Source organism: Monodon monoceros, unplaced genomic scaffold (genome assembly GCF_005190385.1).
Source record: "Monodon monoceros isolate NGI ecotype Baffin Bay Population unplaced genomic scaffold, NGI_Narwhal_1 Super_Scaffold_5, whole genome shotgun sequence".
Lineage (NCBI taxonomy): Eukaryota > Metazoa > Chordata > Mammalia > Artiodactyla > Monodontidae > Monodon > Monodon monoceros.
In genome coordinates this window covers 89478744-89494112 of record NW_021703782.1, presented here as the reverse complement: position 1 = coordinate 89494112, position 15369 = coordinate 89478744, and the positions used below count along the sequence as shown (strand labels likewise).

General features: G+C 48.8%; 1 protein-coding gene across 3 annotated transcripts in view; it reads left to right on the top strand.

Annotated features, from left to right (window-relative positions):
• Positions 1 to 6: 6 nt before the first annotated feature.
• The window catches only part of EPB41L4B (erythrocyte membrane protein band 4.1 like 4B), a 142024-nt gene continuing 126661 nt past the window's right edge, over positions 7 to 15369 (top strand). For 2 of the 3 annotated variants that reach the window (XM_029203340.1, XM_029203338.1), the window contains exon 1: positions 171 to 476. In XM_029203340.1, the coding sequence (XP_029059173.1) occupies positions 171 to 476 (306 nt within the window). Of the gene's footprint in view, positions 477 to 15369 lie in introns of all 3 variants that reach the window. The other variant, XM_029203339.1, reaches the window with a different exon arrangement.

Sequence of the window (15369 nt, the reverse complement as noted above, 5' to 3'; positions counted from 1 at the left end):
CGCAGGCAGCCGAAGCGCGGCCTCGTCCTCGGCGGGAGCGAGCCTCGATCCGCAGCCGGCGGGAGGCGGCGCGGGCGGCCGCCTGCACTGACGGCGTCGCCGGGCGCTCCTGGGCGGCGGCGCAGCGGCGGCGGCGCAGGGGGCGGAGGCAGGGGACGCCCCCAGCCAGGATGCTGCGGTTCCTGCGCCGGACCTTTGGCCGCCGCTCCATGCAGCGCTACGCGCGGGGCGCGGCGGGGCGCGGGACCGCCGGCCTGGGGGACGAGCGCGACGGGGGTCCGCGGGGGGGCCCGGCCGCCGCCGCCGCCGTGTCCACGCTGCCCGCCGCGCCCGGGGGCAGTGTGTTCCCGGCCGGCAGCGGGCCCCTGCTCATGGGCTGCGCGGCCGTGCACATCTCCGCCGCCGGGGCCTCCAAGGCCACCCTCTACTGCCGCGTCTTCCTGCTCGACGGGACCGAAGTGAGCGTGGACCTGCCGGTGAGTGACGGGGCCGGTCCGGGACACTGGCACCCCGCGGCCCTTGGGGCAGCTCCCTTCCCCCGATGCTTCCCTCTGGGGCGCTCCCCTTGTACCTCTCCGGGATCCCCTCCCCCTTCTGCAAGCCCTCCTAGTCTGGTTCCCTCTCGGGCCACCCCGTCCTGCTCTCTTCCGGGGCCCCATCCCTGCCCCGCGCCCCCGAGTCCCAAGTCCCCGCCCCCTGGCGCGGGTGACTGGTGTTCCCCTTCTATCCCCCAGGTTCCTGCATCGGCCTTCTCGGTGCTGGATTATTGGTTAGAAAATCTCAAAGCAATGCGGGGCTGCCATGGGGTGGCCCGCTTGCCCCGACAAACTCGCCACCAGGCCTTGGTGGGACGGCAAGGCGGAGAATCCCCCTCGCCTGCTGGCCGGCAGGTGCCCCAAGTTTGGGAGCGAGTCGGGGGACCACTTCTGCTCTCTTCTGTTCCCATCTCGGTGTACCACCCCGCCCCACCCCCCCACCCGGTCCCATCCTAAAGAGCCCCTCTGGCTCGCTGCCTCACAGGCGGCCGGGCGACTTGGGAGCTAACTCTAGAATGGATCCTCGCGGACCAGGCCAACTTTGCACCGGCAGAGCCCCTGCTGGGGCGCTGGGAGTCGGCCCCGGGGTGCTCCCGGGCCTGGGGCGCCGGACTTTCCCCGGGGTCTGTGCGTGGAGCCGCGGAGGCACTCCAGGGCAGCTGCGCCGCGGCCTGAGCCCCGGCCACCCGCCCACAGGTGGTTGCACCCCGCCGCCTCCGGCAGAGAGCTAGGCTGGCGCTGCTGTCCCCGCCTGGGCGTCTGGCTACCAATGTGTCTTTCTAGCCGAAGGGGCCAGATCTGATCAAATCAAATCCGCACATTAGTGGGGCGCCTGCTGTGCACCCGGCGCTGCGGCAGACGGTGCCTTTGGGAATCTTTGGGTGTGACCGAGGACACAGCCACGATTGAGCTTTAGATGAATGTTACAGAGCATCTCGAGGGTTTCAAGGGAAAAAAATAACATACCGGGACTTCGAAGGAAAGCATTTAGGCCTCCTCGGGTGGGGGAAATTGGACGTCATGAGAGAACTGGGAATATTGTAAGGGTTTTAGATGGGAAAATGAGAGCCTGCCTGGCTTGGGGTTTAACGTTTCCTTGTGTAGGTTTAATTTTGAGACAGTATCAGTTTACGGCGATTTTATTTTTATGGTTCCTGGTGCTCTCCATAGGATATCATTTTGTTACAATACCCTTTGGGGGCCTTTTTATTCATGGACAAGGAGCCAACATTCCAGTGCTTAGAGCAGTTGTCTTTACAGTAGTATTAAAATGTTACTGCTTCCCCAAGACGGGTTTCTCCAGCTTTTATTCAGCTGGGAGAGGAGGCCTGAAGGGGCCGGGAGGGGCGGTCGGGGGGCAGCCAGTGGTGAGGTGAGTGTGTTGCTTCTGGAGCAGGCAGCTGGTGTGTGGAGAGGATGTGGCGTGTTCTGCATCTCGGATCTGGGAAAGGAATGCTCTGGTTTGGAACTTTGACAACGCTCATTGCTGATGGTTTCCTTGTCTGTTCCCCGGGGATGATTGGTTTATAAAATGTAATGCTCCTGTCAGGTTTGTGCGACAGGCTTAAGCTGTGTTTCTGGGATGAAAAATGCAAACCCAGTAAGATGCATGCGTAGTGAATAGACCCAAACAGGTACCCAAATGAACAGGTTGGGACGGGAATGCTGACTTAACTACAGCTGGTGAAACCCTGGCCCAGTGTGAGGGGAGGGGGATTTTGCATCCTAAGAGGTTTCTTCACTTTATTAAAGGCTACTTGACAAAAGAATTCACCAGGTTTTCTTATAATGGCAGATTTTTTGATGCTTTAAGATGTTATTTAGTGAACTCCCAATTTTATTTATACAGACACGCATATGTATATATACCCCGTCCAAAGGCAAATCCAGAGCAAATGCTGGCTTTTGTCATGTGAGCCCTTGCCTGGGGAGGAAAGATGGAGAAGAAAAAACAGTGAGCACGGCTCATCGATTTAAAGATTTATTAGGCATTAGAACTGCATCGCACAGTCTCCTGTGCTCATCTTCCCAGATCCGAGTCTTAGTTCCTGTATTTAATTCTCAGAGTTACAAGGTGAGCTCCAGGCGGCCAGCTCCCCATGAATCTGTAGCATGCGTGTGCCTTCTCAGCCCATTTCACCAAGCTCACTTTTTATGCTGTCCTTTTTGGCATTTAGTCCCACTGGTCATTATTCTCGTCTCCTGCGTTCCTGGATTTTTACCGCTTCCTGGGCCCCGGGGTTGCTTTGCTGCATGGCACACAGGATTTACCTTTGACCGCCATCTCCCTAAGCTGGATTGTCTGTCTCCAGTCACTCGCACGGGCACAAAGCACACTTGCCATGCTAACGATAACTCTTTTGTAATTAAAACCCTCTGGTAGTGGTAGCGTCAAGAATTCGTCGCTCAGTATACTAACAGTGGTTATGCATTGTCATAAGCCGCTTTATTCGCTCTAGTCAGGATGCCTATGTTCCAGAATTGCCTCGAACACAACACCCTCACTGTGATCGTGCTGGGGCACCTCGGATTTCAGTTGTCACCATTTATTGGGCATCTCTGTGTGCCAAATGCTGGGCTGTGGACCCAAAGGTAAATGAGAGGTGGCCTTGAGGCTCTTGGGAAACACGTGTAGCAGAGCGTCTTTTTATTGTTAAGTGATGCTGAGTGATAATGATAGGTTCACCGGACAGGGTGCTGGTGGATGAATTGGGAGGACTTCCCAGAGACTTTGACACTTGAGGCTCTAGGATGTCAAATCCAGTGTCCCTTGTGCATTCAAAAAAAAATTTTTGTTTTAATTTATTTTTTGGCCACACTGAGCGGCTTGTAGGATCTTAGTTCCCTGACCAGGGATCGAACCCGGGTTTGAACCCGGGTCCACGGCAGTGAAAGCCCGAGTCTTAACCATTGGACCACCAGGGAATTCCCCATTTTTAGATTACCTGTTGTGTCAGGGCCACTTCTGGGTCAAGCCACGACCCAGCTGTTATATATAACAAAGGAGGAAGCAAATGACAGGGCCTGGGGCCCCTCCCCCAGGTGGTGGCCGTGTCCCCTGACATGCCTGAGTGTTCTTAACCTTTGCTGTGGATAGTCAGGATCTTTTTTTAAAAAAAGTCCATTGGTAATGTGCAGTCTGGAGTGGGCTTGCTGTCCAAACCCAGCTTCCACCCTACAGACCAGAGTGCCACCCTGAGCCACTCCTCTTCAGAAACCCTGGCGCTGCCTTGGAAGGTGCCTCCGTGTCCGTAGCCCAGCCCTGCCCTGCCCTCAGGTGTGGTCAGGTCAGAGCAGGCAGGACTCCCTCGGCCTGCCTGAGACTCTCCCCTTCTATTAATGCAGCTGAAGATCCCATCATTGTGCTTGGCAGCGGTACCCGCTGTTGACTCATATTAGTTCTCTGTTGACTAAAGCCCTGGCATCGCTTTTGCTCGCGCGGCTGTTGCTCAGCCCCGTCGCCCCCCTCCCTTGCATGCACAGTCTTCCAGCAGCCCTGTGTGGAAAGCTGGGAGGGCGTGTGGCTGGCTGGCTAGCACCCCCCGCCCCCATGCCTTGGAGGGCGCGGCCCTTTGGCCGGTATTGCATTTGCTGCAGCTGCTTTCGCTGTCCCTGGAGCTCCGCAGTGACTTGTATGGTACAGGGCAAGCACCGAGAGTTTCAGGGCAGGAAGATGCATGTTTGAGTCTTGGCAGCTGGGCTGTGCAGCCCTGGGCTACTTGAATCTCGATTTTCTGGTCTTTAAAATGGGATGATTACGTGACAAAAAGGGTCTGAAAAGCCTCAGGAAACAGCAGGGTGCTGAAGGGTTGCTAGTAGGTTGTAATCTTACACACATCTCAGTGCCTCCTCTTTGGCCTGTGAAAAGTGATTGGGAAGTTTTCTAGAAATGAACATTAAAGAAAAAAAAAACAAAGGCTGGGAATTCCCTGGTGGTCCAGTGGTTAGGACTCCGTGTTTTTACTGCCAAGGGCCCCGGTTCGATCTCTGGTCGGGGAGCTAAGATCCCACAACATGTGCGGTGTGCCACCCCCCCCCAAAAAAAAAGCAGTGCCAGGAAGCCTAAACAGAGCCCAGTGCCGTTTGGCGGGGCTGGGGGTGGGGCTTGATTGAATGTGGGGGGACTGAGTAGTGGACTCTACCTTGGAGGGCAGGGGTATCTTCACCCTCAATGGTGGGAAGAAATGGGGAACTACATAAGGCCCTAGGAAATAGAAGGCAGCTTCTCATTTCCATCCTCTCCCAGGGTTCTGGCTGCCATGGACACCCTGCCTTATCCCAGACCTCTGGGTGGCTTGCTTTTTCCTGCTCCTGAGGGAAGGTATTGGCTCAAGGTGGCCCTCCAGGGCTTACCCTGCCCCCATCTCCAACCCCACCCCCCAGACCATGAATGAGACCATGGGGAGCTTTGGATAACTGTGTGCGTCATGGGGTTGTGTATTTTTAAAAAAAAAATACCTTTGTTTTAAAAGGAGGGCTGCTGGCGAAGGAGGGGAGTGGGCAAGAGAGGTGGGTGGTGAACATCCTTCCCAAGTGGGATGGAGATGCGATCTCTAACTCTGGTTCCCCACTTGCTGGATTGTTGGTGTTAATATGCAGGGAGGGGGAGCCTGCCAGCCTCTCCAGTGCCAGTAACATGACCCTGCGCTGGGCCAGGACTGAACAAATATTAACTTGCTGAGCACTTTCACGTGCATAATCTCATTGAATTCTGTCGCTAGTGCACTGTTGTGGATGAAGGTACAGGTCTGTTTAATTCTGAAATAGCAAAAGGTTGGGGGCGCGGGCATGGGGAGGTAGAACTTTCCCTTACATTCTTGCATAGGGACTTAGAAAAAAATCCACTCCTTCACCACAGAAATCCTCCGCCCACAGTTTGTCCTCAAAACACGTGTCCCGTCCTTCTCCGCTGCCTGACTCCTGTTGCCAGCCTCCTCCACGGTGCCTGGAGCGTTTCTCCTGCAGGAATCTGGTTTTTTGCACTTGGGTTTCCTCCTCGGGCCGTGGCAGCTGCCTGCGGGCAGGGTCAGCTGCTGATTCATTTTGGTGTTTCTCTGCAGGTTGGCATGTGCTTTCCTCCCCCACTTGCATTTCACAGGAGAACATGTTGGCAGCAGAAAGATCAGAAAATATAGAGAAGCAAGGGAAGTTAAAAAGATCTAAAATCTCATCAGAGATAATAACCACTTTTAAAATTGTGGTGTGTGTGTCCATCTGTACTTTTCTCTTTGTTTTTAGATATGAATGTTATTTTAAGTGACGACTTTATATGGGTTGGTGAAAGTAAAGTCTCTTTCCCCACCCCTTCAGCACAAATGAATCGGGACCTAGACCCCAAGTTTGTGTCTGTTTAGGGTGGGACCCTTTTCCCCCCCTTTACAGTCCCTGGGACCTTAGCTGGGGCGGGGAGCCCCCTGTGGCCGTCTGAGCTGTGTGCCACCTACTGCCTGCCTAAGAAGAGGGCTCCCCATCCTTGGAGCCCTTCCCCACCAATCACCTCTGCTCTCTGGCAGGTTAATGTCCTGTTGATGGGGCCACAAAGTCCCCTTGCATCTGAGGGCTTGTGTTCTGAACACCTGCTTTGGGGTGGTGACCAATCTCGCCTGCCCAGGGATGCCCAGGCTCTCTTACCAGCTGGGGTTGATCTGGCAGAGGCAGGTGGGTGATCTCGCAGCATCCCAGGTGTGCCCCCTCTGCCCTAGGGCCCCTTCATCTCCTTCTGCAGCCTCTTTGGCTTCTCTCTGCAGCTGGATGTATCTCACTAGTCCCACTTGATTTTAATTTCTGGTTTATTTTTGTTTTCGAAAATGTTTTTGTTTGCCCACTTGTTTTCTTCAGTCAGCATAGACTTGTTGAGCACTTACCCTGCATGAAGCGTTCGGGAGGGGTACAGGAGGGATGAGAGAGTCCCAGCCTAGAAGGGGAGACAGTGTAAATATACTAGATAACTCGGAACCCCACATGAGGTAGTACGGGCGTGAGCGATTGAACTGTGGAGTGGATTTGGGGAAGGTTTGATGCCCAAAGTGACATCGAGTTGTCCCGAAGGTTGCCTGGGAGTTCAGCTGTTAGATTTGGTCAGAGGCGTTGGGGCAGGTGCAGACGCATGGAGGATGGGAGCCAGAAAACTCCACTTGCTGGACTTGGGGCTCCTTGGGGTCGGGGAGGATTATGAGCTCCAGCTATGTCCCTGAGTCTTGAAGGAGTAAGTGAGGAACCTGTGAAGCACAGGGGAGGGTCTCAGGCTAGTAAGAGCCAGGGGCCACTGTGTGTCAGTCCTGTGCTAATTGCCTAAGTGACTGTTTTGTTGGACCCTCACAGAACCTCTTTTGGTGGTTACTATTGTTAGCCCTGATTTGTGAGGGGGAGAATCAGGGCTTAGCAGGCTGGATAAGAAACTTGCCCGTGTCACACAGCAAAGGCAGACTCTAGTTTCGAGCTCAGATAGTCTGCCGGGAGAAGGTTTGTGTCCTCTGACCCAGGACTGGGCATGCGAGGGGTGGGAGCGGTGGGGTTCTAAGCCTGCCCCAGAGGCCCCAAGGTGGGTGGGGACCCTGAGCCTCAGAAGGGTGTCCTCCTTTCCAGGCCACTTGGGGTTTCCAGACATCGGATTCACATCTGTACTCATTCAGTGAGTGTAGTTTCGCCCAGAGTGCATTCTGGTTGGAGGCCCATAGTTCTTCAACGCTGAGGTTGGAAGTAGGCTACATTTTTTAAAAGTGTTTAATAGAACAACACTAAAATTATCACAAAGAAAAGCATTTTACATATTCCCATCCTGCTGCATAGCAACTGGTTGGTTTCGCTGCTCCCTTCAATCTTTGTGCTTTTGCATACGTGTTTATAAACATGGTGTGCATCCTTGTGTATCCTTTTTTAATTGTTTAAAATTTTCTTCCTCCTATCCGAGCCTTCCAGACATACTTCTCACCCAGTTTGGTGCCCTCTTGTGCTTATTCTGGACTACTTAAATTAGCCCCTCATTGTGTGTGTGTGTGTGTGTGTAGTAATACCTGTCTCTACCTGTCTCTTGGGGTTGAAGGTTGATATGCAAAGCACCTGATATCTTACCTGTTAGGCATGCCTACTCCCTCAGGCTCGCAGAGTCTGTGTTACTTCTCTTAATTGCCACCATCCGGGAAGATGTTACTATCCCCTTTACTCACGGTCTCAGGGAGCAGTTGGTCCTGGGCCAGCTATAAGTGTGGTGAATTGAATCTAGGTTTCCTGACTCGTCCTCCAGTGCTCTTCCCCCAGCCCATGCGGTGCACACCTGGCCTTCCTGTTTGAAAGGTATGCCCCTTGGAACTCCTGGGGAAGGTCAGAATCCTTTGTAATTTGATGGGTCAGAATTTCATGCCACCAACCGCCCTGTCTTTCCTGAAACTTTTTGCTTTTCAGCATCTCTGGCATTTGGGTTCTGTCTACCACTTCTCAGCAATTTTTGCAGGTTCTTTTCCCCAAAGTCATAGTTGGCTGAGTGCCCAGAACTTCCTTCTTGAAGTTGAGACCTGGAGGGTGACCTCCCCAGGGCCCTGTGCCACCGGTGGCATCATCCGGAGCATCTTTGATTCCCAGCACTGAGCCTGGTCCCAGGGCTGGAACTGCCCAGACAGCTGCCTGGCTGGGAGGACGTGGACTGGCAGGCTCCCCGGGCGCCTGCGGGGTCGGCATCCCTCGGCTCCGTGGTGTCTCTTCCATGCCCGTTTCCCGTCTAGATGCTGTTGTCATCCGTGTCCTACCTCACGTGTGCTCAGGGGCGTTGAGGTGGGCCCGATGGCACCTCTCCTTTATCCTACCGGTTTGCTTGCTCAGCTGCCCCTTCCCTGAGTTACGGATTTTTAAAAATTGTGGTAATACGTAAGTAGCATAAAACTTACCATTTTAACCATTTTTAGGTGTGCAGTTCAGTGGCATTGAGTACATTGACACTGTTGTGCAACCATCACCACTATCCATCTCCAGAATGTTTTCATCATCCCAAATTAAAACTCAGTGCCCACTAAACACAAAGTCCCCATTCCTCTTTCCCCGTAGCCCCTGGTAACCTCTAGTCTGCTTTCTGTCCCTATGAATTTGACTACTCTTTGTACCTCCTATGAGTGGAATCATACAGTACTTGTTTCTTTGTGTCTGGCTTCTTTCACTTATAGCATAATGTCTTCAAGGTCCATCCATGTCGTAACATGTATCAGAATTTCCTTCCTTTATAAGGCTGAATAGTATTCCGATGTATGGATATGCCACATTTTGTTGACCCATTCATCCAAGTTTCAGACTTTGCTGCACATCCGGGCCTTGCCCGTTCACCAGTGGCACTGCCGTCAGAGGCTTGGATGTCCCCAGCCCTCTCCTTGGGGGTTTTGTTCTTGGCATTCTGGCATCCGCTCACCTGGGACTCATTTTATTTTATTTATTTTGGCTGTGCCAGGCCTTAGTTGCAGCGCTCGGGATCTTCGTTGCAGCGTGCGACTCTTAGTTGCGGCATGCGTGCAGGATCTAGTTTCCCGACCAGGGATCGAACCTGGGCCCCTTGCATTGGGAACGCAGAGTCTTAGCCGCTGGACCGCCAGGGAAGTCCCTGGACTCATCCTCCCAGTTGTCTGGTCTTTTGTCTGAGGTGCTCAGTGTTGGCAAGTCCTCTGTCCAGTCATTCTTTACATCTTTTAATGATGAAATACAAATACAAAAGAGCGTCTGTAACATGACTAGTTTTAAAGAAAAATAATAAGGTGAACATCCGGGTACCCACCACCCAGCTTAAGAACAAAGAGCATCACCAGTGCTGTTAATGGCCCCCCCATGCTCCTCCCCAATGACCTTTCCCTCCCTCCTGCTCCCCTGAAGTTTGTCTCTCATCCCTTTTTTGATGAGTTTGCCTCATATGTGTGTTTCCCTAAATGATTATTGTTAGTCCTGCATGTTAGCGAACTTTATAGTAAATGGATTTTTCACTCAATACTGTGTCTGTGAGAGATTCATCCATATTGATGAGGTAACTGTAGTTCTTGCTGCGCTGCATGAATATACCGGAATATAGTTATCCTTTGTCGGTGGACATTTGGGATGTTTTCAGTTTGGAGCTGTTAGGAAAAAAATGCTGCTTTGAACCTTCTGGAATTGGTCTTCCTGGTGCACATATGCTAGCAAGCGTCTCTCCTGGGTATGTACCAGTGGCTGGGAGGGTGGCGGGCAGGGCCTTTTAAGATCATGCGAAATTGTTTTCTCCAGAGTCCCAGCAGCACATAAAAGCGTCTGCTAACCCGTTCTTCAGCCCTTGGCATTGGACAGCTTTTCTGTTTGTCTCGTGGGAGTTAGTGGGAACTCACTGTGGTCTTCAGTTTTCCCCAGTTGTTCATGGGGTGGAGTATCTTTGCTTGTGTTATGAACCATGAACGTATCTCCTCCTGGTATGCCTTGTTCTATGATGTTTGCCTGTTTTTTAGTTGCGTTGTATTTTTCTTGTCGCATTCAGCTCACTGCCTGCTGGCTTTGATGAGATTGTCTCCTATACCCACTTCCTCTTCTGAGGTCACCTCAGTGGAACAAAGGAGAACACCTCTCTGTAAGTCCCCCTTGCGGGCCTTTCCTCACTAAGCAGGAATTAACGTTTTGTTTTCCATTTCGCTGTGAATGAGCTGAAGTCTGTTGCTGCTGGTGGCTTTTGGTGAGCAGTTGCAGGATCTATGGTATTCATTCAATTCTGCCTACTTTTTTCCCCCCAGTTTTTATTAATTGAAATTTTAAATGCAGTCAAAAGCACAGAGAACCCCAAGTACCCATCATATAATGAACATAATCTGAGTACCCATTGTTAAGCTTCATCTTTTATTTAATGTGGCCCCTCTCTTTTCATCTATATCTTCACCTCTGTTGCTCCCCAATTCTTTTAAAACAAATTCCAAAACAAAGTCCCAATTATCTAAAAGATAAGGGCTGTGTTTTTTTAAATAGTCACAATATTATTAAAACACCTAGAGAGGGCAGACAGCAGAAGCAAGAAGAAGTACAGTCCTGCAGCCTGTGGAACAAAAACCACATTCACAGAAAGATAGACAAGATGAAAAGGCAGAGAGCTCTGTACCAGATGAAGGAACAAGATAAAACCCCAGAAAAACAACTGAATGAAGTGGAGATAGGCCACCTTCCAGAAAAAGAATTCAGAATAATGAGAGTGAAGATGATCCAGGACCTCGGAAAAAGAATGGAGGCAAAGATTGAGAAGATGCAAGAAATGTTTAACAAAGACCTAGAAGGATTAAAGAACAAACAAACAGAGATGAACAATACAATAACTGAAATGAAAACTACACTAGAAGGAATCAATAGCAGAATAACTGAGGCAGAAGAACAGATAAGTGACCTGGAAGACAGAATGGTGGAATTCACTGCTGTGTAACAGGATAAAGATAAAAGAATGAAAAGAAATGAAGAAAGCCTAAGAGACCTCTAGGACAACATTAAATGCAGCAACATTCACATTATAGGGGTCCCAGAAGGAGAAGAGAGAGAGAAAGGACCAGAGAAAATATTTGAAGAGATAATAGTCGAAAACTTCCCTAACATGGGAAAGGAAATAGCCACCCAAGTCCAGGAAGCACAGCAATTCCCATACGGGATAAATCCAAGGAGAAACACGCCAAGACACATAGTAATCAAATTGGCAAAAATTAAAGACAAAGAAAAATTATTGAAAGCAGCAAGGGAAAAACGACAAATAACATACAAGGGAACTCCCATAAGGTTAACAGCTGATTTCTCAGCAGAAACTCTACAAGCCAGAAGGGAGTGGCATGATATACTTAAAGTGATGAAAGGGAAGAACCTACAACCAGGATTACTCTACCTGGCAAGGATCTCATTCAGATTCGATGGAGAAATCAAACACTTTACAGACAAGCAAACGCTAAGAGAATTCAGCACCACCAAACCAGCTCTACAACAAGTGCTAAAGGAACTTCTCTAAGTGGGAAACACAAGAGAAGAAAAAGACCTACAGAAACAAACCCAAGGTGGGGCTTCCCTGGTGGCGCAGTGGTTGAGAGTCGGCCTGCCAATGCAGGGGACACGGGTTCGTGCCCTGCTCCGGGAAGATCCCACATGCCATGGAGTGGCTAGGCCCGTGAGCCATGGCCGCTGGGCCTGCGCATCTGGAGCCTGTGCTCCTCAATGGGAGAGGCCACAACAGTGAGAGGCCTGCGTACTGCAAAAAAAAAAAAAAAAAAAAACAAAACAATTAAGAAAATGCTAATAGGAACATACATATTGATAATTACCTTAAATATGAATGGATTAAATGCTCCAGCCAAAAGACACAGGCTTGCTGAATGGATACAAAAACAAGACCCATATATATGCTGTCTACAGGAGACCCACTTCAGACCTAGGGACACATACAGACTGAAAGTGAGGGGATGGAAAAAGATATTCCATGCAAATGGAAATCAAAAGAAAGCTGGAGTAGCAATACTCTTATCAGATAAAATAGACTTTAAAATAAAGAATGTTACAAGAGACAAGGAAGGACACTACATAATGATCAAGGGATCAATCCAAGAAGAAGATATAACAATTATAAATATATATTCACCCAACACAGGAGCACCTCAATACATAAGGCAAATACTAACAGCCATAAAAGGGGAAATCGACAGTAACACAATCATAGTAGGGGACTTTAACACCCCACTTTCACCAATGGACAGATCATACAAAATGAAAATAAATAAGGAAACACAAGCTTTAAATGATACATTAAACAAGATGGACGTAATTGATATTTATAGGACATTCCATCCCAAAACAACAGAATACACATTTTTCTCAACTGCTCATGGAACATTCTCCAGGATAGATCACATCTTGGGTCACAAATCAAGCCTCAGTAAATTTAAGAAAATTGAAATCATATCAAGCATCTTTTCTGACCACACTGCTATGAGATTAGAAATGAATTACAGGGAAGAAAACGTAAAAAACACAAACACATGGAGGCTAAACAATACGTTACTAGATAACCAAGAGATCACTGAAGAAATCAAAGAGGAAATCAAAAAATACCTAGAGACAAATGATAATGAAAACACGGCGATCCAAAACCTATGGGATGCAGCATGATCATTTCTAAGAGGGAAATTTATAGCTATACAAGCCTACCTCAAGAAACAAGAAAAATCTCAAATAAACAATCTAACCGTACACCTAAAGGAACTAGAGAAAGAAGAACAAACAAAACCCAAAGTTAGCAGAAGGAAAGAAATCATAAAGATCAGAGCAGAAATAAATGAAATAGAAACAAAGAAAACAATAGCAAAGATCAAGAAAACTAAAACCTGGTTCTTTGAGAAGATAAACAAAATTGATAAACCATTAGCCAGACTCATCAAGAAAAAGGAGAGGACTCAAATCAATAAAATTAGAAATGAAAAAGGAGAAGTTACAACACACACCACAGAAATACAAAGCATCCTAAGAGACTACTACAAGCAACTCTATGCCAATAAAACGGACAACCTGGAAGAAACAGACAAATTCTTAGAAAGGGATAACCTTCCAAGACTGAACCAGGAAGAAATAGAAAATATGAACAGACCAATCACAAGGAATGAAATTGAAACTGTGATTAAAAATCTTCCAACAAACAAAAGTCCAGGACAAGATGGCTTCACAGGTGAATTCTATCAAACATTTAGAGTACAGCTAACACCCATCCTTCTCAAACTCTTCCAAAAAATTGCAGAGGAAGGAACACTCCCAAACTCATTCTGTGAGGCCACCATCACCCTGATACCAAACCCAGACAAAGATACTACAAAAAAAGAAAATTACAGACCAATATCACTGATGAATATAGATGTAAAAATCCTCAACAAAATACTAGCAAACAGAATCCAACAACACATTAAAAGGATCATACACCATGATCAAGTGGGATTTATCCCAGGGATGCAAGGATTCTTCAATGTATGCAAATCAATCAATGTGATACACCATATTATCAAATTGATGAATAAAAACCATAAAAGAAACACCTAAAAATAATCAACAATTGTTTTTTAGTCTCAGATATATAGTCAGTGTTCAGATTTTCTTATTTGGTTGTCACAAGGTCCTTTCATTGTATTTGGTTGATATTCTATCTAAAGCTCTTTAAGAACTTTTTTAAATGTTATTTTTCCTTGCTCTATTGAGGCATAATTGACAAATAAAAATGGTATATATTTGAGGCGTAAAGCATGGTGATTTGATATACGTTTGCATTGCGAAATGGTTACTGTGCATCGAGCTAATTAACATATCTGTCACCTCGCCAGTCACCATTTCTTCATATGTGTACCTTAGCAGATTTCAAGGATACTCTACATTATAATGAACCGTCGTCATCATGCTGTCATTTAGATCCCCAGAACTTACTTATCTTAAAACTGAAAGTTTGTGTCCTTTGACCAACATTATCTCGTTTTTCCCTGTCCCACAATTTCTCTAAAGCTCTTAGCCTAGAGTTTTCCCTTCTCCCCTCCTTTTTCCCCATTTATTTGTTGAAGAAGCTGGGCCTTCTGTCCTAGAGTTTCCCCCTCTCTGGATTTCCTTGATGGCATCCTCAACATTTGGTTACCTTGGGGTACAGTTGGTACAGGCATTATTTAAAGCATCTGACTCAGGGCACACAGAGAACAATAAGATAGGTTCCCTGCCCTCGAGAAGCTTGAGAGGAGACAGGACATTACACCTGGTGTGAAAAGTGTCCTAGGGAGTTTTAAATAAGCTTAAAGGAAAGGCTAAGGTGGGAGGACTGGGAGGGGAAAATGGGCAACCAGAAGATTTCAGAGAGAAAGCTTTGAGTTCTGAGGACAAGTGGAGAACAGCTTTCCTGGTGGCCAGGTCAGCACATGCAAAGGCCCTGAGGCTGGAAATAATACTTCCAAGAGTCCCGCTCCTTGTTCAGCCCCTGCCTGTGAGCCTTGTTATCCTCCTGTCTTTCATTGGATGTTGCTTTTTTGAAAAGGTCCAGATTCCTCATCGTTGGAATGTTTTCAGTAGATTTGATTAAAAGAGTGTCTTTTCTTTTTCTTCTGTTTCTTCATCAGCTCCATAACTGTAGTTTTGAATGTCTCCCTTGACCTTGAGATTCTCTTTTTCGGTAGCTTACTCCTGTTTGGGTTCCTTTACATTCTCCCGTAGGCCTCTAGTGAGCCCCTTCCATCCATCTCCTGGCCAGAGGTGCCAGCAGACATTTTAAGGAGCAGAGTCAATGAACACTGCAGAGAGAAGGGAGATGGGGCAGACGGCAGGGCAGCGGGAACCACTGAGTTTTACCCCTAAAGGAGCGCTTGAAAGCCTCATGGTCCAGAGCCTCATTCTGGGATGGCAGGTCTTTCCTACCTGCCTGGGAACATGCAGCCAGCTGCTGCTCATCTGAGGCAAATGAGCAGTAATTAGCATGTAATAAGCGCAGTTTCCTGCACACAGCCCTCCTGGCTCCTGCCGCTCAGTGGCCCAGTGACAGCAGCAGGCCTGTTCGCCTCTCCGAGGCCACCCTCCCTCCTCCGAAAGCAAGCCGTGGTTCTCCCCTGGCCCAGAAGCTGCATTGCCTGCCGGTGAAATGGCCATGGGCTTCACCCAGGGAAGCCCAATACACTGTAAAGGCTCCTGCGGGTTAGTTATTAACCCGCAGTGCACTCTGAGAGCCCCTTCCACAGCATTTCTCTGGCTGTAGTCCTTTGATTGCTCCTGTTTGCTGGGGCTGAAGTCACCTGCCCAGTGAGTTGCAGTCTGTATTAGGTGGCAGCGACAGTGGCCGGTCAGAGTTCAGGGAGGGGCCCAGGCTGGCTTG